General features: G+C 41.5%; 2 protein-coding genes across 6 annotated transcripts; one reads left to right on the top strand and one right to left on the bottom strand.

Moving 5' to 3' along the window:
- Nucleotides 1-683: 683 nt before the first annotated feature.
- Nucleotides 684-21,405, bottom strand: LOC113020404 (disintegrin and metalloproteinase domain-containing protein 11-like). 5 transcript variants are annotated; one of them, XR_013908478.1, is made up of 27 exons: nt 19,199-21,404; nt 18,328-18,518; nt 15,836-15,912; nt 15,486-15,552; nt 13,746-13,828; nt 13,572-13,635; nt 13,429-13,489; nt 12,456-12,640; nt 11,034-11,105; nt 10,688-10,854; nt 10,510-10,594; nt 8,890-8,980; nt 8,402-8,453; nt 7,842-7,941; nt 7,632-7,703; nt 7,413-7,505; nt 7,006-7,086; nt 6,870-6,920; nt 6,728-6,791; nt 6,501-6,606; nt 5,678-5,797; nt 5,394-5,562; nt 5,006-5,117; nt 4,541-4,659; nt 4,132-4,222; nt 2,897-2,914; nt 684-2,585 (listed from the first exon to the last, which is right to left on the bottom strand). XR_013908478.1 is itself a non-coding variant. In XM_026164356.2 (26 exons), the coding sequence occupies exons 1-26, from the start codon at nt 19,389-19,391 to the stop codon at nt 2,570-2,572; spliced, it is 2,481 nt and encodes an 826-aa protein (XP_026020141.2). In that variant the 5' UTR covers nt 19,392-21,404; the 3' UTR covers nt 684-2,569. The 5 variants fall into 5 exon arrangements, 2 of the variants coding, with proteins under 2 accessions (XP_026020141.2, XP_080156298.1); XR_013908479.1 differs by lacking the exon at nt 2,897-2,914; XR_013908477.1 differs by lacking the exon at nt 4,132-4,222.
- A 1,438-nt stretch (nt 21,406-22,843) lies between these two features.
- On the top strand, nt 22,844-25,498 carry 42sp43 (P43 5S RNA-binding protein). Its single transcript, XM_026163660.2, has 9 exons — nt 22,844-23,106; nt 23,216-23,316; nt 23,384-23,480; nt 23,613-23,701; nt 23,948-24,021; nt 24,187-24,267; nt 24,360-24,589; nt 24,747-24,800; nt 24,962-25,498. Exons 1-9 carry the CDS (start codon nt 22,972-22,974, stop codon nt 25,220-25,222), a joined length of 1,122 nt encoding a protein of 373 aa, XP_026019445.2. The 5' UTR covers nt 22,844-22,971; the 3' UTR covers nt 25,223-25,498.
- The last annotated feature ends 224 nt before the right edge of the window (nt 25,499-25,722 follow it).

Genomic DNA, 25,722 nt, shown 5'->3' with positions numbered 1-25,722 from the left:
CTTCCATTGTAATTCCATCAGTTTTGACAAGATCCCCAACACCACTGGCTGAAATGCAGCAATAAACCTTGACAAAGCCTCCACCGTGTTTTACAGATGACTCTATCTCTCTTGACCTCCTCTGTGCACATTGGTAATAATTTGAGGGAAAAACTTCAAATTTGAATTCATCACTCAGACCTGTTGTTACTGATTTTCAGTCCAGTTCTTGTGTAATCTGGCATACCTCAGTCTTTTCTGCCAGTTTCCCTTCCTTTATTTTGGCTTCTTGACAGTCACTGTTCCACTGAGATCATTTCTGATGAGGTGTCAGTTTTTTAAGCATATGACTTTTTTTTTTTAAGGTATTGCCCAAAGCCAAAGTTTGAAATCCATCAGAAATCCTGGAAAACTGTTGCTCAAGAAAACTTCAACAAAAATTAGGAGAAAGTCTGCCTCGTGCACAAAATATAAAGAAATGAGCGATTTCAGACTTCTGCACAGTAGTGTAAATAGCTCTGATAAAAGCTTTAATGCCATATAATTTACGCAATGTTTTGCATGATTCTTTTCTACCTTCTTACGATAGTTTCATATAATCATTATATTTAAAAAAAATTAAGAACCAGAAAAAAGCAGAAAGTCTAACCATCGATTAAAGCTGTGAAATACCAACAGTGACATGCGAGAGTAAGAGTTGTGGCTTCGTGTTTTAATATTTTATTTTCCCTTCATTTTAATCCATTTGCAGTCTTGATTTCATTCCTTTTCATTGATTAATTTCAAAAAAGATAGTCTCTAAAAATATGGGGTAAGACGCATCTCATTTTCTTCCTTCTTCTTCCCGATTGCATTTGATATCCACTCTGTACATATTGTATTAATAACAATAGTGCATTAGCCATAGTGCAAAGCTCAAAACAAACCAAACTGACCGCATACGCCATCAGACAAGCTGCATTCTGGACCCCGAACCAGATCTCTTTAATCTCATTTACAAAGTTTCTGGGCTGAGGCGTTCACCCAGGGATCAGGGCTATCAACAAATGTACAAAAGACTCATGGCATTTCATTTCAGTGGTAGTTAGAACTACAAGAGAAATGATGAGATGGCAAGCGTAGCTTTTTTTTTTTTTTTTTGGCCACATTTAAAGATGCATGGACAGCTTTGTCTACAGGAGAGATTTGCAGAGGCAGGGCGTGTCAGGAGATGGATAGCTATAAATTTTCTCAAACATAAATTATTTTTTAAGCATAGTTTTAAATAAATCTTCATACATTGCATTTAACATTCAGTATATCTTGCACATATTTACAAATAGGTGTGCATACAGTTGGCTAGTGCTCATTTTTTTTTGTAGATACATGGCATGTTGAATTCTTTCTGTGCTGCCTTTAGGGTGCGTGGCTGCAGCGCACAACAGGTTGTAGAAAGAGATGATCTGCTAGAGGTAAAAACCAGTGATGGGAGGAATGTTCAGGTGTACACAGACACAACTGCCCCATAACATTAATGTAAACACACACATTCTTACTTTCTTTAAAAACCTCTTACACCCATACATTCACTCCTGAGCAGACAGACATAGTAAACTTCCTAAGCGTACAAACTTTGGGCCCAAAAGTGGTGAACACGCACAGACAGATATTGTGGAATGTATGTTGGTCGGTCTGTCATCGAAAACACTAAGTTACGGTCTCTGCTGCTTCATATATATGATATTTTTTTTAATGATCCCAAAACCACAACACCTAGCTTCCTTTTTTTGTACCTGAAAACTTGAGGGTGTGGGAGATTGGTGGGCAGGTAGGATGCCTCAAGTTAAGACTCAAACTGCAATCCAGAACAAACAGCTTCTACGATCAGTCAGTCCTTACTCACCTTTTCTTTGGAAAACATGCTAACAATAGTGTTCTTTTTGTTAAAGTTATCTCAACGTTGCCAAATGTTGTAGATTAAAAACTAATTTCTGTCCATTTTAAGATGCACCTTGTCAACGTCTGGACCTCGGAGGAACTGTATCTTAGGTCCGTTTCCTTAAAGAAAAAAAGGAAACAATACAGCCCCTGTTATGTTATTTCAGTCTGTGTGTGCTAGTCCAGCATTTACTCAAGTGACGGCCGGGTTAGTTTATGTGCAGGCAGGCATTGGAAAGACGTGTCTCATTTGGTCCACCTTTGATATGTTCTTGATCAGACTGTCCGAGACGTGAGAAGAGGTACACAGACACCAAAGCACATTCGTATAGCCACTGGACTGGAGGAAGACCCCGGTGTCTCCCACAGGGAGAGCCACCTGCTTGCTCTAGGCGTGGCCTGGACGTAATCCTCAGTGGCCTGCTGGCAGCAGCCACATGAGTATGATTTGGCTGGTATGGTGAGAGGAGCTCCACAGGTCCCAGGAGGACAGACGAAAGGAGCAGACGCGATCGTGGAGGAAACGATGCTCGGAAGAGGTTTTGGAGATATTGTGGGACAGTAGTGGAAGACCTATTTTTTTTTTGTTCCCCTCTTCTTCAACGTGAAATGACACAGTGCGAGGAGGAAGACAGAAGTGGACAGGACACAGAGACAGAAAGACAGACAGATCTTATCCTCCACCAGATCTGAAAGACAAGTGAAAATTAAGCACTTATTAATATAGATATGCTGATATAGGTGATAGGAGATGACGATGAGAGAAGCTATTTTGCTTTACTGTTTTGTAGCTGGTGTAATAGGAATGATCTAAAGTATTTTTAAAAAATTTTTTAAAAAGGAGAGAACTGAAATGGAAAGGATTGAATAAGTTCTGTGGAGATGATTTTCAGATGGTGGATTACTGTGTCAGCAGCCATGCGGAGTGAGTTTGGGATGAGATAGTGGGATATTTTTAGGATGCAGCTCTGTGTACAGATTACATGGTGATATATTATACCTTCCTCTTCGAATGTTCCTGCATCCCATGAGAACGCCAGGAGAGAAGACAAAATGTGGAGATACTTAAGTCAGTATTGATAAAAGAAATGAAGAACTCATGACACACAAATAAGAATTAATGTGCTTTGCAAGTTATAATTCTATGTAAAAAGCAAAGTAAGTAGCAAAGCAAGTAAACACAACTTAGAGTGGACTTAAGGATTTAAAAAAAAAATGAGTTTCCTTCTTGTCAAACTGCCTCAAGTCAAGTCAGAATTAGCTCCATCATGACTCAAACAATGACTCAATCCATTATTCATCTACCAGTCCTTCCCTAAATCTTCATCACATTGTAGTGATCACATCACATGCAGCAGGTCTACAGAAGTCTGCCACAGCTATGCCTGATAATATTACCCAGTAAGCCAGCAGTATGATTAGGAAGAGAAAACTTTGCTTATGGCTCATGCACACATGCACACATGCACAGACACTTCTGGCCCCAAAAGGACTGACTGCATTCTATAAACTAAGAATCACTTATTGCTTCTTAATTTACTGTTGTCTATATATCAAAGAATTATCATATACATCATATATCATATATACTGACTGTCTATTAGAGCAGCAGTAGTCCTTTTAGGTCAGACCATAAGTAGTGCATAATAGCAAGCATGCATAGGTGGAATAGTGCGGAAGGAGCACTTCAGCAAGGGCATTTGAGGTTAGGATGCTGCCTACAGAGAAAAGGGATAATGCAGGTGTTTAAAAGCACCAACGTAAGAGTATATGACAAAATGAATGCTTAGGTAAACCCAGTGTCAAAAAAACAAAACAAAAACGTTTTTAGTCTTTACATGGAGAGTAAACAGGTGGGGGAAAATGTGGCACCAGTAGGGTAAGTCAGGTCTGTTCTAGTAGACTTGAGAAAAGGGCTGTAGTGGTTCCTGGCAAAAAACATGTCTTGCCCTGTCATTACTAAAAAAATGGGTCTGGAAAGAGGATGGAGAGGGAGGAAAGGTGCAGGATGGAGCTCAGAGTTGATTACAGCGTAGTTGTGTTTTGTATGGATCTTAAAAGCCAAAAGCGGTTCAAGCATTAGCACGTCTCAGACTTGACTCCCCATTTCCCCTCCCCTGGGCTGGGCAGTGAGTTGCAAATGGGCATCTAGTTCATAAACGTGAGAGTGGGAGGGGCGGGGACGTCCTTTAGGTAGAAGCAGACAGGTACAGAAAGGCATGCCAGAACTCTTACTTAAATCCCCATCCTGTTCCCCCTAGGACTATAGCTGCCAGGAGAATAGCACCTGCGATGGACCCTATAATGATATTGGTGCCACTTGGACCTGCGCAGAGGAAGGAGGAGGGAAGGAAGGGTGCGGAGGAGGAGGAGGAGGAGGAGGAAGAGGAGGGGCAGAAACAAAACAACACCACTAAAAAACACACGTCAGAAGACAGCATCAACACTGTACATCAACAACATCAACTAGAGAGAGGGAGAAAGAGAGAGAGAAAGATGGCAAGATACCTGCAGACAGAAAGAGAGATGCAGGGAAAGAGGAAGTAACCAGCCCATGGGGTGGAGATGGGAGAACAGGCGGGTGAGCGAGGGAAGTCAGGAAGACAACAGTAACAAAAATACAAAGGAGAGAGTGTTTTATTACTTTGTTCTCATTCCACCTCTCCTGCTCTTTCAGCTGGACACCCTCCTGCTCAGGGTGGCTTTGGCTTTTTTGGCTCTATAAGAGCAGCAGCTGCTCAATTGCTCTGTGTCATTGGCAGACTGCAAGAAAGTAAGGAAGACACTTGAAAATCGCAGTGCCTGCAAAGCACACAGTACCACCACACACACACATTCACTACATACACATGCTCTAATGGATAAATGTGTCTCAACACACCCACACAATCTTCCAACATTGAAACCAAGACTCAGCAGGAAGGATAACACTGTGTGGTCTAAAAATTAACTTCCTCACAATATTCAGGTAAACTATCCTTTTTGTCCAATGTGAGGTAGTCGACTTCAGTACATGAAGAAGCTAAAGGGATGATGGGTAGAGACTATGAGGGGGATGTGAGAGGCAGACAGAAAGAGAGACATGGACAGGGTGAGAGTTGCTATGGACCTTTCTTCTCTGGGCCTGTTGCGACCGTGGGCTCAGGGATGGGATCGAAGACACTGCAGTCCTTCCCGGTGTAGTCCCTATCACAGATACACTTCACTTCATTACTGCAGGTCTGCAAGAGATTTGATGGGAGAGAGGCCCAATTAGCTATCTGCTAAGAGAAAGACGGGGCAGTTGAATATAAGAACATTAAAATGATTTGGTATTGATCAACATAATCAACGTAAGCCTGTTCTTCAAGCAGGTCCTATGTGTGATGCTTAAAAGGGTGTTGAAACAGTTAAAGTTCACATAAAAAACATTAATTTTTCATTCAAATTTAGACTGAAAAAATCGACAGTGTCACTCTAAAATGAGAAGATATTAGCTTTGTCTTTTTTTCTTTTACCCCATGGTCAGAACAAATGCTTCCAAAGTTGGATCCTGGGCATGTGCTGAGGTTGAATGCAGCCACAGGGAGGCAGCGTCTCTCCAAACACATCATGTTGGGACCACATGGAGTGCCATCCTCCACATAGCCCAGGTCTGTGCCGTCCTCTAGCAGAGCATGGCCACCCCTAATTGAAGCATCCAAACATGAGAGATAGATAGGACAGAGTTAGAATTACAACACCAAGGGATACTAATGGACAACAGCCTTTGTGACTGATTGGATGAATTTAATGTGACTACCTGCAGTCCAAGTACTTGTTCTGGTGATAGAGGGTGAAGCTGGTCACTTCACCTTGGAGGTCTCCAAACTTTGGCTTCATTGTCACATTAGCACAGAACAGGAACCCGCATAAAACATCTCTAAAAGAAGCCGATGCAATAAGAAAAAAGGAACATGACATTTCACCAACAGTGCAATTCATAAATGTATTATAGATTTCTATACATTTATAGAAGTTTTATTTTTCCTTACTGACAGGCCAACTGAGGATTATGTTCAGGTCACGCCTAGAATGAGCAGGTGACTCTTTCACATTCATACACATATAGACAGAGTTTTTATTCCATCCTTACAGAACTTTATGAATGACTTCCTGATTGATGCATCAGTAAATTGGTTGAGATTGCACACAAGGACCCTTTGAGGACTGAATGATTCAGAGATTGAATCACAGACCTTTTAATTAGTGGAAGACTATCTCCTGAGCCACAGCCAGGGTGGATTTTTTGGGGGTGTGTGAATCCCTCTAATTTTCAAACTTTTGCTATTTTCAGGATGTCTGGAAGGGTCAGGCTCTGTGGAGCCTTTTTTGTTGTCTCTCTGGACACTGTCCAGCTGCTTGTTGTCTTGGGATGACCATACCGGCAGTATTGCATGTGCCCATTTTTCCTCACTTTTCTTTATGTTTGAATCTTTTGAATCTTTTCAGTGAAATTGGTGGAAAATCTTAAAATAAGGCCACCATTCAAGAGACACTTGAAATTCAGACCGTGCAATAATAAGGAAAATGCTAACATACAGTGCAAGAAAACCAAAAAAGAGAATCGGGAATTTGCCACTTACGGCTTGTTGCACTGGAGCCAGCCTTGGCCATCAGGACCGGGGCCACAATTTCCTTTTTCTGTCCCCTCAGCGTTCAGCTTCTCATAACAAAACCTGTCTGCTGAATCTGAGATGGGAAAAACAAACAAATATACATATTCATATTTTAACTATCAGAATCAGACTAAACTAGTAAAATAAAAATGTCATATGCTGGAAGAGATGCTGTGGATGTGTTTAACACATACTATAGCCCCAGAGCCCCTTGCATTGTCCATCACGTGTCCTACATCGTCCACTGTAACATCGTCCCTAAAGGGGTGAAACAGTGCTAATTAGTGTACCACAAACTCAACTGCATATTAGAAAACAGCCAAAACCATCTCTTACCTGACTATTATCACACATGTATCCATCTAGCTTGTGGACATTATGAGGGCACTGCAAAAGTAGGAAAGTACATCATGAACTGGAAGCCGTTTTATGTGATCTTACAGTTTTCAGTGTTGTGTACAGAGAGTGCTACCTCGCTAGAGTCTCCAGTGCAAGTTTCCGGGATGTCACAGTCATTCACAGCCTGTCGACACACCACGCCTCTCTGCTCATACTAACACGCATCAGAGAAAAAAAAAAGGCATCAGACAAACATGTCAATCAGTTGTCATATGGGTGATTTTTAATGCATGCCGCGCAACCATACAGGCTGAGAAGTCTGAAAATGTTGTGAGTCATAAGAAACATGACACACTTCTTGTTCTTGTCACCGCACCAGCATAAATTAAGACTTTCTGAATCTTTTAAATTTCAGAAGTTTTGATAACATATAAAGGAGAAAAATACTATAAATGCTCTGACAAAGTAAACCTGATGTTCAAATTTCACTCAGTCAGTTTAATTTACTTTTCAGGCTCTTTGTAATACAGGGCTGCTCACCTTGCAGCCACTGCAGCAGAGTCCGTTACTGCACATGGCATCGTGGGTAAGGGTGCACTTTTTACAGCAGGCTCCTCCCCTACGGGCACATTCCTGCCACCACAGACATGAAAACAGCTGAGTTCCAGAAAACAAGACACCATTTGGGGCCCATACATAGACATGATGTGGAGACGCTACCTGTTTCCAGTAGGTTAACCAGTCTAGCCAGCTACTTACCAGCTGGGATCCACAATCACACTCTTCTCCTGGCTCTACAAACCCGTTCCCACACTCAGGAGGGTCCAAGAGCTAAAAGAGACAAAGGTAAAAGATTAAGTAAAGGTTATTCAAAGGATTAAAGCAAAAAAATAATGTGCGACTCCGAATTAAATATGTATTTTGATTTAAAAAAAGATTTCACAGGCCACATATCCACATGGCCCTCACCTTGTTGGGCTTGTTGAACAGGCAGCTGCCACCTCCCTGGAGCAAGAACTGGATGTACTCGTCAACGCTGCAGCGAGAAAACTTTCTGGGCAGATGGAATCTGTGATGACAAAAAAACACAAAGGAAGATCAAGACACTACATGACAAGGAAATAAAATAAAAACAGCATGATACTTTTCTGTCAGTAAGGAATGCCAGATCCATTGTGGGTGTCTGTGCCATCACGTCGCAATCTGACAGAAATGTTACCATCTGTAGTAAGATATTACTCAAATGAATAATTGAAATCTTTATTGTTCCATCTGGCAAGGGGAGCTAAATCCAAATCACTCATGTAGTAAATACTTTCAATTCACCATTTGTAATTCTTACACGGTGACCGGCACACTGATGTCTTATGTTTCAGCAAATTTGCACAAAGCATCAAATGCATCGGTGATTATCACTGGCTTGACTAATCGAAAGACAGTAAAATTTAAAGTTTCTCTCTGTTACAGGTGTTTCGTTTTTTAAGTCAGGGAAATTAGTAAGACAAAACTGTAGCTTAAAGGGATTTTACCCTGTGTCTTCCATGATGCATCCCACCCAGGCATCTGGGCATTTGCAGTCTCCTGTGAAGAACGGCAAAGATGACAGACATAAACTAAAGGAATAAAATAATGCACTGATCTTCATTTATAACTTAAGCTGTGATGCTTTAAATGCTGCTGCAAGACATTATGAACTTGTACTCATAACAAATAAAGATAAGAGATACAGTATAGATCTATGTGTTTGGCATTGAAAAATACAACTGATGGTTATAGAGCCTATTCTTTAGTGGCAAGGATGCTTTAACCACCACCTCCTCCTTCTTGGAAGCAGGTGACTAATCACCTAATGAAGGAGTATAATTACAGAAGAGAACTGCTGGACAGGGACACTAACACCTCCACCCCCACTGCCTTAATCCTACCAGCACCAATGTTGCTCTCTTACTTTGTTAATCTATTCACTCCAGTGCTGGGTTTACAGTTCCCTGTAAATAAAGCTTTCCTTCTATCTTACCTGCAGAGTTACGTGCATTGTTCCACCTCATCCCAATGTTCTGGCCAAGACTCTGGCACAAAGTGATGGCCATCGCACCTACATTTCCATACTGAAACAAATTCACATGGAATGCATGTAAAAGTTTGCTGTGAAGTGGGGACACATATTTTGCGACACATATTTATTGTGAGTCACATAAGTTGAGTTTATCCATCCATCCATCCATCCATCCATCCATCCATCCATCCATCCATCCATCCATCCATCCTCCCCCTGTCATTTACATCTGTGTTGTGGAGGCAGGAATCTCAGCAGTGGCAGATGCCAACAGACTCAAAACAACTGATTGGTAAGGCCACTAATGTTGTGGGAATGGAGCTGGACTCCCTTAAGGTGTTGCCGGAGAGGCGGATGTTGTCCAAGACAAGGACAATGCTGGACAATACCTCCCACCCACTCTATGACGTGCTGGCTAATCACAGGAGCACGTTTGTGAGAGACTGAGCTTATCCACCACAAAATGACAAAGGAAATCATTGTTGCCTGTGGCCCCGTGTACAACTCCTGCATTTAATGCACAGTACAAACTGCAATAGTTACACGCTTTTGCACAAAACACGTCACTTAGGAAGCACTGAACAAGCATCCTATCCAGATGCCCAAACCACCTCAACTGGCTCTTTGAATTTGGAGGAATAGTGCCTCTGCTCTGAGTCCCTCCCAAATGGCTGAGGTCCTCGTGCTATCTCTAAAAGAGAACACAGATACTTGCAGTTCTGCTGCTTATGTCTGTGATCTATTTCTTTTGGTCACAACCCAAAGCTTGTTAGCTATATATGAGGGTAGGAACTTATAGTGACCAGTAAACTGACAGCTTCACTTTCCCTCTGTCCTCTCTCTACTGCAACAGTCTCCTGTTCCACTAGTCCTTCACTTTTCAACAGACCCTAGAATACTTACACTCATCTAACTTATGCAGTAGCTCGTCTCTGCCTCAGTGCTGATTCTACGACTTACAAACAGGATAAAACTGCTGTGCTGGGACACCTGGTCCCTCTGCCTGGACAGGCTGCCAGTCCAACACAGAGACACAGCCAACTTTCACCTCCACACAATCAATTTAGAATCGCCTGATAATCAAACACAGATATCTTTAGACTGAGGGAGGAAACCTGGGCACCCACAGGAATCCCACATAAGCATGAGTAGAGCATGAAAACTGCACAAAGAATAGCCCCAGTCACTGAGCAGGTTCAGTCTCGCAACTTTTTTTGCTGTACCTACTTGAAAATATATGCTTCATATAAATTATTTTCAGCTATGTTTTAAATCAGAGAACTTAGTCCTACTTATTGATGATTTGATTTTAATATTATAACAAAAATACATAAAAACTTAAAATTTGGCTTTACAACTAAATTTCAATTTATATTATAAGTCCAATTAGAGATTCACAGTAATACAGTAGTTAGCACCACACCTCTCGCGCTATGATAGCTGAGATAACCTTTAGTGGCCATCAAATGGATAAGCTATTAAGAAAACTGATGGATGGATGGATTACTCATTTTAGGTTAAAATTTATAATAAACCCTATCTGTGTAATAGAAAATTATAATCATGTTATATTTTCCTTACCTCGTTAATTCCTCCTCCTCTTGTTGGAGAGCACACCCCTCCTGTGTAGGCTGTCCCACTACGGCTACTATGAAAGTTACGCCCTCTGTGAGCACAGGAAAGCCAAAGTTGCAAGTCCAGACATCACATAAGCTTTAGTTCCCATTAAAATTTTATTTATTTATTTTGACGGTCTTACGAGAAAAGATGGACTACATCACTCTGCTCTCTGATGTTGTCCTTCCTGTACTTCATGAAGTTTTGCAGCGTTGTCAATGGGTCTTCCACTACTGGCATCATATTTTTAGAGGTCCAGGTCTCCATGGCGACCAGTACAATCCTTGTGTTGAGCTGTTCCTGATAGATCTGAGGACCACAAAATGCCCATCAGTGCACTGCTTCATTTGGTGTTTTGGTCTGATTTTTTGTAAGTGTCATCTGGGACAGATCATTCCCACACACACACGTGTTTATTGACAGGTGGCGAAGTGAGAAGGCAGAGTTTAGCAGTAGGAGGATTAATTTCCTGCAAACCGATCACTTACCGTATCCGCCGTGTTGACCACAGCTTTGGCAAAGTTCTTGGTTTGGCTGCTTGAGCGACGCAGCTGTACAAACTGTAGAGGAAAAGACGCACAGATGGCTTAAGAGATGGATCACATCAGCTCTGCTACACACAAATACACAATCAGACATGTAATTTGATTTACTTGTACTGACCAAGTGATATAAGGAATGAGTTACATGGAATGTTTCAATGTACTTCTTGCATGACCAATGTCAACTGAAGTGGCAAAGTTTCGGTTAATTAAATGAAATGCAAATATTGCTTTTTGCTTAACAATGAAATCTGTTGTATTTGACTTGTAGTTTCATCAGTGTGTTACTTGTGTGTTCCCCCAATGTTCTTTCTGCATTCTGTTCAGTGTAAGTTTGCATCAGCTCTGTACCTAGTAGTTTGTCTGTGCCTTTCAGTTTGTTCCCTGTTTTACTTCAGCAGTGGGTTATCTGTTGTGTCTTCCTGTGAGTCTTTTGTTCCCCTTTTGATTGTCTTGATTGTCTACACCTGTGTCTCATTATGCACCTATTTCCACTTCCTTGATTACACTCTATATCATCTATTCTGCCAGATATTTCTCTTTAATTTAGTTTTCTAGGTTTGTAGTCTCTCTGCCTCTTCATGTTTATAGTTTTACCATGACTCTTATCCATCCTTACCTGTCAAAGGAGGTCAGTCACAGTTTTTTTCTTATTGCATATCCATTGCTTTGTCTGTATTCCTTTAAGAAACGTTCAACTAGCATATGAACACCTGTACACTGTCCAGTCCTAACATATTCTGATGTCAGTGTAAGCTTGGAGCTAATGAAACTGGACTGCCTGGCCTCTGGCAGCTTTGTTGCTATATAAAAATAAAAGCTCATATGTTTGTGTACAACTAGCAATATGTGACAGCCCCAGGCCCTCTTGAGGGGTTGCTCTATGTGGGTTCTGTTTGCGTAGCAAGGTTTCCTGAGTGGAGCTGAGTGGGATTAGCCATACTGCAGAACACCTGGTCACTGCTCTGCAAGTGGCAGTGTGTCATCCTTCTTTGTTGAGCTGGCCACTAAAAAAAGGTATTAATTTAAATGCTGATATTATGATGATAAAATGTATATTTCTACTTGTTACTGGGCTCTGTATTTGATTTATCTTTTAACTTGCTATTTTTTACTCACAAACTGCTATCAGACAAGCATTTGCAGCTATTCTTGTTTACTGTTAGCCATGCAAATCCTGGTGATATTTAGGTACTGCTCCTCTCTGTACAAGTACATTTGTAATTTTGGGGAGATTTTATGTCCTTATTGATTGTGGCACTGAAATTTTAGACAATAAATAAGGAGAAGTACTGGACAAACCATGGGGTATGTGGTTAAGCAGTACACACTACAGTCATCAGGCTACCAAGAACCTTTAGCACTCACCATATCATTGTCATTGACCACCATCAGCTCAATATATTTGGTCTCAGTCTGCACAGAGGGCTTGCGAACACTTCGCTTGGACCGTCGCAGACCCCCAGACGCCTGCTGCTCCCTCACTTGGTCCGGTCTGTCATCATCATCACCATCACCTCCTCTGCCATCCCACTCACTGTCCTCTGTACAGTCTGGACACATAAAAAAGCAGAGCTGCAGGCAGTTAGAGGGAAATATTACTTTTTAAGGAAGATAGAGGACAGAAAATTATTAGCTCAAGTTGGCTTTAAACAATGAAAAATCGAATCTTTAAGGTGACCTGTTATAATTTTACTCATTTTCTGAAACATATGTACTGTTACAAGAGCAAATAATAATGTTAAACATTGCAAATTTTTCAAATAATACGCAGAGAGTTCCTATGAACCAAAAGCTCTGTGTCTGACTACTCTAAATGCTCAGTTTAGATGTTTTCTCTACACTTGGCTCTGTGTGATGTCACTGAGAGCAAATATGCCAAATGTGGTCATCCAAACCAGGACGTTCGGGCTATGACCCAACTACTGTTCAGGAATGGCAGCCAATCAGAAGAAGGTTGACTTCAAGGCTGGAGGAAGGGAGCTAAAAATGCTTATTTCACAAACTTTGAATGATACAAAGCTACTCTCTGCAATTTAACATAACAACAAGGTTGGAAAGGAACAAAACAGGTTCCCTTTTGAACACTGTGAATGTAATATATTTAAAATTATTCTTATTATTTAATTATACCCAGCTTATTTATCCATTTCTTATGAATTTGATTTGATCTATTTTTATGAAATGATTTTGTATTTTTGAAAATGGCTGCTTTTGAGCAGCTTCTGTGAATCAAAAAGTGACATTTATTTTCAGACTTTTGAAAAATTGCGCTTGGCATAGGTTCTTTCCTAAATGAAGTCAAATGTGTCATGAATGTAAGATAAGTGTGGCTTTATACCTGGACAATGGGCCGGAAGTCTGATATCAGGCATCCTGCGTATTAGGTGAGCACCATCATACTAAAGTGAAAATATTAAGATTAGGACCTAAAACAAAAATGTTTAACTATAAAAATCTGTATTATAGTCACAGGTCATTTACCTGATTGCTGTCATTGTGAAAGGGCTCAATACCGTAAGAGAAGAAGCCATCAGAGAACATGCCACTGAGAACCACCAACAAGATGAAGAATAAAGGGTGAGTTTGGGAGGCTAATTTGTAACACACAGGGAGTTAGTATTTGAAGTTACAGACAAGGTCTACTGTCAAACTCACCACAAGCCATGGCATGTGGAGACAGCTGCCCAGGACTCTGGTAAACCTCTTAACCTTCCCTGATAGTAGCAGTGTTCCCCTCCCTGTGAGGACAAAGAACCACTGCTTAGTACAATAACCTCTGCTGACACACTCTCAGCTTCATAGGGACAATTTCATAGATCATTTGATATCACAATAGGTGAGAAGTGAGGAAAAACCTCTCCGTGCTTTCCTGTTTTAAGATGTTAGTGGCACAGTTTATGACCTACTTGTATCGTGTTCTCCACTCCTTTACTCTACTGACAATAGAGCTGGAAGTACACCATGCCCAAGGACCTCTTCAATAAATCAACACTAACATTGCCCACACAGTTATTTCTTAAAATTTAATGTGGAGTAACTGTACAGCAAACAGGCTGCGACTAAACGCAAAAAAACCCAAAGAGGAATCTGCTCTTGTCATGTAGCACTGACGCTGCTTTGCAAGGTTAAAGCGGTGAAGAGAACCAGCGGGAAATGTGAGAACCATTGATTCACCTGGATTAAATTGATTTCAGCAGGGCGCTTTGACCTCACAACAGCAGCTCAGGGAAACAATGCCTTTGAACTTGAAAGTATTTTAATCACAGGGATCACTCTGGTTAAGTGCTGCCCTGAATGCATCACGCCTGCTATGTCCAGAAGAAGCGGCATCATCACATGAAGCCTCCATCCAGCTGAGGGACAATCTGGTCTAACCACAGGTCTCCAGCCTCAACCCTGCACGCCCCTTCTCTCTTTTCACCACTCCAGGCACAATCTGACTGCCTGTGAACACACATACACCCCCAGAATTACTCCTCCCCAATCCCAAAGCTCATCTTGCTTTTGTATTAACTGGCATTTTACTCCATATATCCCCCTCCTCCTCCTCTCATTCCAGATCTGCTCTTCCCTCCCTTTCGGTCTTCTTTCATTCTCTTCGCTGCCAAGAACTTAATGACACTGCTGAGCTAACTGGTTGCTATGGAAACAGGCTTGTGATTGGTCAGGAGGACCGAAGGAGAGTTCGAAATGATTGTGGGTGGGGATGTGAGAGCTGGCTGAGTGGGTGGGTGGGTGCTGGGGGCAGTGAGTGGCACATTTGTCCACGAAAAAGCGAAGAAAAAAAACAAACATTAGCCATCCCTCCTGGCTTGCACAATGCAGTCACATTCCACTGGTCCCTCCTGACAAGCACACAGCTCATCGTTAGATGTCAAGGTTTTATCCCGTTTCCACGTTCGCTCGACGATTCTCTCCGTGGGCTTGTGATTTTACACCACGGGCGATCACTTCCTTTCTTTCTCAGCAGTCTGAGAAAAGCAGAGAGGCATGCATACGTACTGATAGGCAAACCCACATATGTGCAGACCGGTAATGTTCACGAGCTTACTTCTAAAGCAGGGAGGACGAAATGCACTTTCCATAAATAGATAAAAGCACGAGGTTGTGATCAAATAGTAGAAAACATCAGCACAATAATTTTAAAAAGGATGGCTTAAAAAGTGTGTTTTACTTCTAAAATAAGAATAATAAAAATAAATACAGTTTGAGCCGAAGGATTTTGTTATATAATCTGATCTATATCAGTTCAGGATTGTCAGGAGGAAGCAAAACTTTAAGTGAGTGTTGCACTGCTGCTCTGGTCACTCTCTTTAATATGCTGATAATGCTGCTTTGAATCACGTTCATGCACTGAAATCATGTGAGCATCCCACCTTATGCAGAAAACCTTACCACAGACTGAAAGGGACTGCCATCCTGGTTAAAGTGCCGTTCTACATAATCTGAAGACAGAAGATGGCTGCAAAGAGAGATAAGATATTATAAATACTTGCAACAGCATCCTTTCTAGTCAGAAATAATAATAATAATAATAAACTGGGATTTTTTTCTGCTGTCTGTTCTCCCCACAAATTTATTTGGTGTTCCCCATCTTGACATGAAACATAATAGAGGCGCTAAGTGCATTTGCTTAAGTGTGGGGAAATGCTAATTAGAACAGCTGCAGTAAATTAAGAGCACCCACTGATACAAAATGTGCAAAAAAAAAAGCAGATCTGATGAATTTACAGGGTAATACTAACTGATTTAATTCCAGGTCTAAAGTGAAGGTGCGTCCAAAGGCTTCTACTTGGAAACAGCTCTGGGCCAAGTGGACAGGCTGAAAGAAGAAAAAAGAAAAAAACGCTAGAGAGATGGATTTGACAGCTGATAAATTAAAGTGTAACAAAACAATTGTGGTTAGATGTGTCACTCTGTGAAAGCCACAGAAGGGTTGTGAAAAAGTCTCATGAATAATTCAGCAAAATCAATACAGTGTAAGGTCTAAAAGCATCTCAGCAGCTGAGATATTATGATTTATAAAGTCTGCATTGATCAGCACTGGCTGCCAGCTTTCAGGCAAGCTTGACTCCACAGAGCTATGGCTGTTTAGGAGCTAAGCTGGAGTCTCGTGATAAGGATAAATAGAGGAGGTCTTCACAGGAGGATAGGAAGAGGAGAAAGCGTTACTCCTATGTATTCAGCCATGCTGTGTCCCCGGATGGTCAGCTGCCAGGCTTGAGGACGTAAGGACACCGCAGGGGCAGGAGAGAGTGAAATTTACTGCGGACCAAACAGTATGTCTCTTCAGCAGCTTCGACTGTGCCAGCGTGGCTTTGAACTCAGTCTGGAGGAACCGGCTGCAGTGAATCACTGGGCTTTTACAATAAAACGCATCACTATGCAGAAATTATTCCCTCCATTGAGTACAGACAACAGATTTCTTACTATTGTCTTGGAGAGGCTGCAGCTTGGTACCTCTGTCCCTCTACAGTAACACTGCTCTACTGCTTTAGATTGTTTCTATTTAACTGTTCTTGACGTGGCTGAAAGACATTATTTTTAAGACAAAGTAGCTGCTCTGATGCTGCTGATGGTATCACAAAGACTTAATATCAAAAAAGTTCATATTTGTCTGAATCTGTCACTCAGTCGCTTTCTCATTGTTGCTGGTTTCAAAGCCGAAACAATCACACTAAAAGGTCCTTTTTAGAAACTCCTCTTCAATTGTGTCACATCATTATTTTCGTCTCCAGCAGCCCCCACCTGCTACAGATCTTTTAAAGCCATTGTGGATACTGAAATGTAAATTGCTTAAAGTTCAATATACATTCTTGCATAAAATAACACTTCAAACAACACATTGTAAGATTTATGCTAGCATTGCTCTCACACAAACTGCCTTGCTCCATAACTTTATACCTTTATGATACCTTTATCTTTTTCCTTGAGAACATCTGATTCTAGATGCTAATCTATATTCATCTAATAATCTGTAGAGTTTAAGCTATGCCGAAATGAACGCAATGTGCAAAACCAAATAAATCAAATCAGCCAAAATGTTGCTTCATCTATTTTTGAACACAGTGTGATGTGACAGAAAAAAAGAACAAGTTCAGCTCATCCCTCCCTGCTGCTTCTAAATTTATCTGGTCTCTTATTCCGAGCATCTTAAATATTTAAAAAACAAAACACAGCAAGTGAGGCAGCTGAGACTTTTGAAATCTTGTCTACGGAAAACCATTTTATGAACATATTATAGTTATGCTTATTTAAGACACCATCTCTTCCCAAGATTATAGCATATGTATTCAGTCAAATCTTGAAGCATGTGACTCTGGTGTGTGTACTGAGCCTAATATACTGTCAGAGAGAGAGAGAGAAAGAATGGGAGAGACAGTGGATGGGGGAGAGTGCTCAAACCTCTTGGACCATCCAGCACTTCTTACACAGGCCTGTTCTATAATTAATGGGACATACTTCAACACACTACTGAATAATAAAGAAGTCAGAGACTCAGCGTGGCATCCGAGTTATCAGATGATGCGACTATTTCAAGAGAGTCTACCTTTGTCCTGTGGAGATGGTGGTCGCTTCATATATCGCGCGGCATTTAAACAGCTCTTTGATTAACCAGCATTTGAGCAGTGCGTATTAAGAAAGCCAAGTGTTGTTTCATAACTTGTTGCTAGAGGTTACAGCTTAAATTTAGGGAAGGGAAAAATAGCTTCAAGCAACAACTCTTCTTGGTAACACCCACCGGACGCTGCTTCACTTCACATTCAAAGGGATTTTCACTGACTAAATGGGTCAAAATCGCAAGGAGTAGAGGCTGCTGCAATACACCGCCCTGCGCTGTTATCTCTGTGTAGCAGGAGCCGCATGAGCAGTGGGGAGCTGAGCACTGCACTGTTTTACTGACAGGGAGGAAAAGGAGGTTGACACCAACAAAATAAAAGTCTGTCCTGGTGCTGTCACACCCTTGTACACGCATGCAGTTATCTGCAGTCGAAATGGTCAAGGATTTCCTGCATTTATGCCTCGATAAATGCAGGAAATGATTGATTTTAGTGCAGGGCAAATGTTTTTAAGTTCTCATTGAAACATGTATTTATGCATTACTCACGTGGAATAGTTTCTTTTTGTTCAATTTAGAGTGAAATGTATCAGTTTCTTTTATTTAGGAAGGGTCCTAAAACCTTGTCTGGGATCCTTTACAGCATGGGAATAAACAGAATTAAGGATGTAAGCTCACCAAGGTGTCCCCGGTGCTATTCTTCACCCTGGTACCCAAGTAGTCATGAGCCATTTCTTCTTCTGACTTGATTTGCTGTACGAGGCGCTTTGGATAAATGATCTCGGTTGCAGTGTCCCCACTCTCCGCCCGGCCCACTGGGGCAAACCAGTCCCACATGCTTCCATCCTGCTCCAGGTTCCTGTCAACACCTGTATGTAATACAAGAGGAAAACTCTCACAGTGTGTTTCCACTAGGCACTGCAAGTTAGCAACACAAGTGAACCTGCCCAAACAGAGCAGCGGGGATTTCTTTAAGGATAAAAAACAAGCACAAAGTAATGCACATTTAAAACAAATCAGCCTGTGAGCGTCTTCATCTGTAAGCTCGCGGTTTGGTGACCTAATTTAACAGTGAACATTATTTATCCGTAATAGTATTTTATAAAAATAGTGGATATAGCTAGATGTGCACGCTCTGATGGAAAATAATTAGAATACTTGTCATTACTTAAATTATCTACAATAGGGATGCTCATATAAGCCTGCATATTGTGAGTATACAAATGAAAGGCTCACAAATCGTCATCCCAGGGCAATAAAATGTAGTTATATTCTAGTGCTGTAGATGTTTCTTCCTAAATGCTCGTCTGAAATGGTTATGGATACGTTATAGGTAATGAGGCTGCAGTGGGAATGTGTTGATGCAGCAAATTGTGCTTTCAGGCCAGTGGGCTGTTTGGCACCGAGATCCCGCTACAGTAAAATTACGAGCCTACACCGGGGTTCGAAAAGTGCTGTTCACGGTGAAAAAAAGAGTGGATGCAAAGGAAACGAAAGGGGTTCTCCCTCTCTCGATCCAAACCCCCTCGCTCGCTTCTCTCTCTCTTACCTGAGACTGCAAGCCTCTCGCCCACTGCAGCAAAGACCGTGAAGCACCACACCGCCAGCATGATCTTCACATATTCCCCCGGATTACAGCATGGAGAGCCGCAGGATGTCACGAACCCGGCAGACGGAGTGAAGAAAAGACTAAAAAAATCACACAAATGATGGCGAGGATCCAAAATCAATCTACTAAACATCTGACGATGTGCCTCCTCTCATCTCTCCCCCTCTCTATCACTCGCCCTCTCAGCTCCGGTCAACACTGCTACAGAGAATTTGGATTTGCATATCAGAATGATGAAAAAAAGAAGTGACAGGCCTTTGTCGGAGATGATGGATACAGGCCTAGAGAGTGATCAGTTTAGAAATAGTGTGGAACGGGAGAGTGCGCACCGCGGAATCATAGCTCCGCAAGCCTGCGCGGGTGCGTATGGGTGTATGGATGAGGTTGTATGTGTGTGTATATGCGAATCTGCAGTATGCGGAAACGAAGGGATGGGAAACCGAAGAGCAATGCGTTGGGTCTGCGGTGAGGAGGACACGTGGGACGCTGGTACCCTCCTTCATCCTGAGCTGCCTCCTCCTCCCGTTGCCATGCAGCTCTGCGCAAGAAGAGGATGCGACAGCCCGCCAGCCGGAGAAAAGCTCGAAAGGGGATCAGGGATGGGCAGTTCATTCATTTTCTGAACATGAAGGAGTTAATCAGGAGTATCCGGGAAAGCGTTGACATGAAGATCACAGCTCTATAGGGGATGAAAGTGGTCCCGACCGAGGAGAGACATTATGAACCCAAGACACCCTCTGACAAACCGGCTACAGCAGAGGCCATACTGTTCACACCTTGTTTCTGCCTTAAACAGCTCAAACTGTTCAAGATATTCTTACGATTCATTTTTATTCATTTCAGCACTGCAAGTTATACCAAATGCCATAAAAATAAACTTAATCACAGGGATCTCCAAATGTTTAACCTGTTTGAATGCATCCTGCTGTTTTAACATTTAGAAAAATCACTGTTTTTGTAATGAGAAGCTGGTTTTCACTTTAAGAGCCAGTGTTACATTCAGCTTATAGGTCTGGAAATATGTAGCAAAAGAAGAAAACGTAATATTAATGCTGGAAAAAAATGAATGTTACATGTGGTCCACTGAGTACTTACTTAACCACAGCAGAGCGGCTAAGTGAATATGCACGACTGCTACTAAAGTGTAATATCAGGGACTGATTAAGTCTTTTTATTTGAATCAAGCATCACACAGAGCATACTGCCCAAACACACTGCTGTCAGTGAAATGAAAAACTCCAACTGACCACTGTGAATGTCCCTACAAGAACATTACATGATCATGTTGACTAAAGTAACTCTAAAGCTTTTGTTGGCCCCAGTGATCAGTAAAACATGCTGTGTTCAAAGGGATGTATGAGTTTAACTGCTTATGACTCCTAATCAGAAGCCACTAATGGAGATGGACGCTGAAACCTGCAGTCTCTCTGCTGTCTCTCACCTGCTGGGTTTAGCTTCCCTGGTGCAGCCCAATCTCAGCAGCCATCCTATAATACATCAAACTAATGGAGAAAAACTGCACCGGCACCCCCTCTGAATATTTCATTTACCTCCCTTTGAGACAAGCAGAGAAGGAGGAATAGCAGGAAGAGATGGAGGTGGGAGTATCAGGAGGAATGCAGCATAAGCTAAAGATGCTCCTGCCCTGCCAAAATAAAATAAAATATCATAAAATAAAATAAAATAAAAAATGATGGCTGCCAGAATATTGCAGTTCTAAAACTTTAAACAGACACTGACTTTAGTCTGCACTTTGCTGCTGGCTTTCTGATTCAAACACTAAAGTCTTCACTGTGATCTGGTAAGTGGTCACATAGTGCTGATGCAGTATTCTGCAGTAAGACAGCTGAGTTGCAAGTAGTGCAAAGGTGGCTCTGTGAGCAGGGATGCAGTGGTCACACTGGTTTTAGGGTGAATATAAAGGATATGAGGAATTCCATTTTTTTTAAGATTTCAGGTTACACTTAAATGTAAGTAATGTATAATAATCACAATCTTGAACCCTCTTATATCAGAGCTTGACAGAGACAACTCTTCTCAAGCAGCCAGTCCTGAATCAAAACTTGTACTATAGACAGTCGATGTTGATATGTCACAGTAATAAAAGCACAGGTGGAATCACAGTAAATCAGCATCCATCACTATACACCTCCCATACGTGTTATATAAAGGGGGATTCCTTCTGTAGCATATAAATGTTTGAAGTCTTGTTAAGCTGTCTAACACCTTCTGCTAAAACAGGGGAAAAGTCTCAACCAGCTTCTACAATGATTCTCATTAAAAATCCAACGGACGTGTTGAGAAACAGAAGGCATTTGTTTCAGAATGCAGGACATACACAAGTAAATAAATGGGAATACCCAAATACTTTTACAGTTTGTGCATGAATCTGAATGGCAGAGCCAACTGTGATAGAGACACACTACCCTCTGGTGTGGACTGTGCTGTATCACAGTCAGCGCTTTAATTGAATGGAAAAAAAAAAGAAAATATCCAATGAGAGGCAGTTCTTTGTGTGAAAATGCCTCATTGATGCCAGATGTCAGAAGACAATGGTCAGACTGTGTCAAGCTGATATGAAGGCAACAGTAACTTAAATATCCAACTGTTAAAATTCAAAATGTGTAAACAACTCAAAATCCTCTGTTCATTCTCTGTTCTTTCCTCAGGCTAGTGGTGTAATGATGTGGGGGATATTTTCTTGGCTCTTTAATACTAACTGAATATCATTTAAATGCCACAGCCTACCTGAATATTATTGCTGAGCATGTCCATCTTTTTACTCATGTACATTTCTGATAGTTGATTCCAGCAGAATAATGTGCCGTGCCACAAAGCTTAAATCACCTTCACCTGGTTTCTTGAACATACCAACGAGTTCACTGTGCTCAAGTGGCCTTCACAGTGACTGTATCTCAGTCTAATAGAGAATCTTTGGGATGTGGTGGAACTGGAGGTCTGTGTCATGGGTGTGCAGCCGACAAGTTTCCAGCCACTGTGTTAAGCTATCATATAAATTTGGACCAAAATCTCTGGGTAGTTTTTTTCTGCACCATGTTGAATTTGTCTCATGGTGAATTAAGAATGCTCTAAAGGCAAAAAAAACAAAAAAAAAACAAAAACAAACAAGATCCAACTTGCTGGTAGCAAGATGTGCTTAATAAAGTGGGCAGTGAGTGTATATTTCCCATGGTACCTCTTGCCACAGGTATAACTCTGATTACCTATGTAATCAAGAAGAGCTTCAGCGTGGAGTGTTAGTAAGGGGTGTTGTTGAAAGAGTCCTTATTGTTAAGTATGAGCCAATTTCATGAAGGCATGTTTACAATATAGCCTCCTTATTAGAATTTAACATCACAGTTTGCTGTTTTTAATCTCTGATGTGTCTTCTTTAGCCGTCATTGTATCACTTCAGGAAAAAAAAAAAGTATAGCAACACTCATGGACAGCAACGTGACGAGCTGATTGATGTGCTGGTTTGCCCAGGTTTGTGTGACTACAGCTGGGCCAAGTGGCGGAAAATGAGGTAATTAGCAGTTAATTGGTTTCAGGTTCTCTCTTAGAGTATAGTAAAGCGTGACTCATCGCCTGGTGTCAGGACGCTGCCAGTTAACTAATTAAAAGCTTTCCAGAGAGTATAAGACTGGCAGGGAACAGCCGCTCGGTTTTCATAACGTTCTGTAGTTAGAGTAACTTTCAGATATCAGAAAAAAATGAATGACATGCGAGCTGGGAAACCTGTCGGCGGTCAACCGCTGGAGTTGTTCAGCTGTTCTCATGGCGAGTGTGGCGCAACTTTCACCAGGCAGTGGAAACTCAAAGAGCATGAGACTGTGCACACCGGGGCGGTAAGGAAAATATTCAATTACGCAGTGCCAAAGCCTTTCTTTCTAAACCCTTTAAACTGAAAAATAAAGTAAGAAACAGTAACTTTACAACTATGACAAATGCGTGCAGCGCCCGTGCCAGTGCGCAGTTGCCGGCTGCGGTCGTCGCTTCTCCAGAAGCTCTCACCTGCGGCGCCACATGCTTGAGCACACCGGGGAGAAGCGATTCAAGTAAGTAACTCAAACACGGTTTTCCTTCTCTCAGCTGTCGTCTCACTTTGGTTTCTGATTCATGCAGATGCAAGTTTGTGACCTGTACAAAGACATTCTTTAACGCAAGCAAATTGAAGAGACACGTGCGCTTCGCCCATGGAGACAAAAATAAGTACTTCAAGGTTTGTGTGAATATACACTTATACACCAGATGGCACCAAAACTACATAATTTGCACCAGCTTCGTTTACTTTTGAGATAAACCGGTTTTCAAGCCTTGTCATTTTAATCACTTGTGCATTCCCGTCCTGTAGTGCAAACACCCAAACTGCTCTCTGACCTTCAAAAAGCGCAGATTGTTTAAGATGCACCTGAAGGAACATGAAATGGTTGTCAAGTTCAAGTAAGTCCATGTAATAGCTTGGATTCATATAAAATATAGTTCAGATTTTGCTCTGCTTTAACATATACTGACACTACTGTGTGACTTAAAGAAATTGCTGAAGCTGTCAAATGAGTTTCTGTATTAAAGATGATACTTTTACTGCTTTAATCAGCGTTTATACCTGCAGAATGAGCTGCCAATGCCTATGTGGGGTTGGTGTCTGTGATTAATTTTTACTTCTGTCTTTACTCCTGGGATACTTAGATGTTCGAAGGATGGATGCGCTGCCACATTTGACTCCCATATTGCCCGCAAAGCTCACGAGAAGAAGCATGCAGGTTGGTTTAATCTTGGTGGGGACTTGTCGTCTTTAATCTCGGTACAGTTTTTTCATTAAAATGGGGTTGAATGCTTTTGTGTGTAACCTTTTCATGCATTGAAGACAAAATAAACATGGCCCAGAAGGGAGATGGTGGATGATCTCATTTGTCTGGTCTCTGCAGGTTACCGCTGCCCTCATACTAATTGCCAGGTATTTGAACATACCTGGGGGAAACTTCAGAAACACATGATTAAACACCCAGGTGAATTTGACCATAGTACATAGTTTTTGTTTCCCTGCTCAGTGCTTTGTTGGTTAAAGGATGGCCCAGTTAATTGTTTTTTTGTGTTGCAGCCACATTTACATGCCAAGTGTGCAAGAAGGAGTTTAAGAAAGTGGATTCTTTGCGGAGGCACAAGCGGACGCATGCTTCCCACAAGCCTGTGCTGGTCTGTCCCAGAGATGACTGCCAGGCTTACTTTTCTACAACCTTTAACCTGCAGCACCATATTCGCAAGGTGCACCTTGAGCTGCTCAAATACAGATGTTCCTTCCCTGACTGTACTCGCATGTTTGCTATGCGGGTAGGTCTCTAGCAAGAAACTGGAAATGTGTACCTACTTTAAATCAAAAGAGATGCCAGTGAAACATAACATCCAGTTTTAAAGTAGCTTTAATAATAAACTTGATTTGCAATTTATTTTTTTTGGAACTTGTGTAGTGACTGTTTTTATTCTGCAGGAGAGTATGACCAGACACCTACTTCGCCATGACCCAAATGCTACCACTCTGAAAGTAAGACCTAATGGTGTAGAAGTAGACTAAAGCACCTACATATTTCTCTGCAAACCTGTTACAATTTAAATTCTTCAGGTCTAAATCTGGGGGTTCACTAATTCATTCATGTTTAATATGTGGAGTTAAACCAAGTTCATTTCAATTTTCTGACTCAACAGAAACGGCAGCGACCCAGGAAAACCTGGCAGAAACGCCTGAATGGACAAAATCTGCCACTCGTGGAGGAAAACCTGCGTCACCTATTTGCTCTGCGCATGCGAATCTCCAGACGTGCCAAGGTGGAAACGAACCTCTCAGGCCTCTTCAATGAGCGCAAGATCCATCACTATGTTGACCCAGAAGTCAATCTGCGTAACCTGTTTGGGATCAAACAGCATCAGGCTCTGGAGAAGAACGAGATTGCGCCAGTAAAAGGTTAAACAAGGATGCTTCCAGGCTTTTTGGTTAAGTTAGTACTTTGTTTCAAAGTTAAACCAAAGTTGTTGTTTTTTTTCTTGTTTAGACAATGGGTCTTTTTCCTTTTGAATGTAGATTGTATACATTAAAATACTTAAATTTCAAAGCAGTGTAACTTGACACATTGATTAGGATGTCAAGCTTTTGAGTCTTATTCTGGAGACGGCAGGTCTCAGCTGAAACACTTATTTTGTAACATGGCTTTTGACCCAATAAAAATAGTTGTGAGTTTCCTCAAAGTGGTGCTTGAATTCTAAGTGCTTGAGTGTTTAGGTGAACTGCTGAAGGTCAGCCCATCAGTGGCAGGTGCTGAAGGACCAAGATTTGTTTAGTCATATTAATTGCATCTCATTGTGAACACACTCAAACAGCTGTTCTTCTCCTGCATCTATCTTTTGTGCTTGCTTCGGGTGCACACATCAGTTGACATTTGCTGAACATGTTGGCGCTCATTAAATATGAA

This window comes from Astatotilapia calliptera, chromosome 4, assembly GCF_964374335.1.
Source record: "Astatotilapia calliptera chromosome 4, fAstCal68.1, whole genome shotgun sequence".
NCBI lineage: Eukaryota > Metazoa > Chordata > Actinopteri > Cichliformes > Cichlidae > Astatotilapia > Astatotilapia calliptera.
This window is presented reverse-complemented; position numbering and strand designations above follow the sequence as displayed.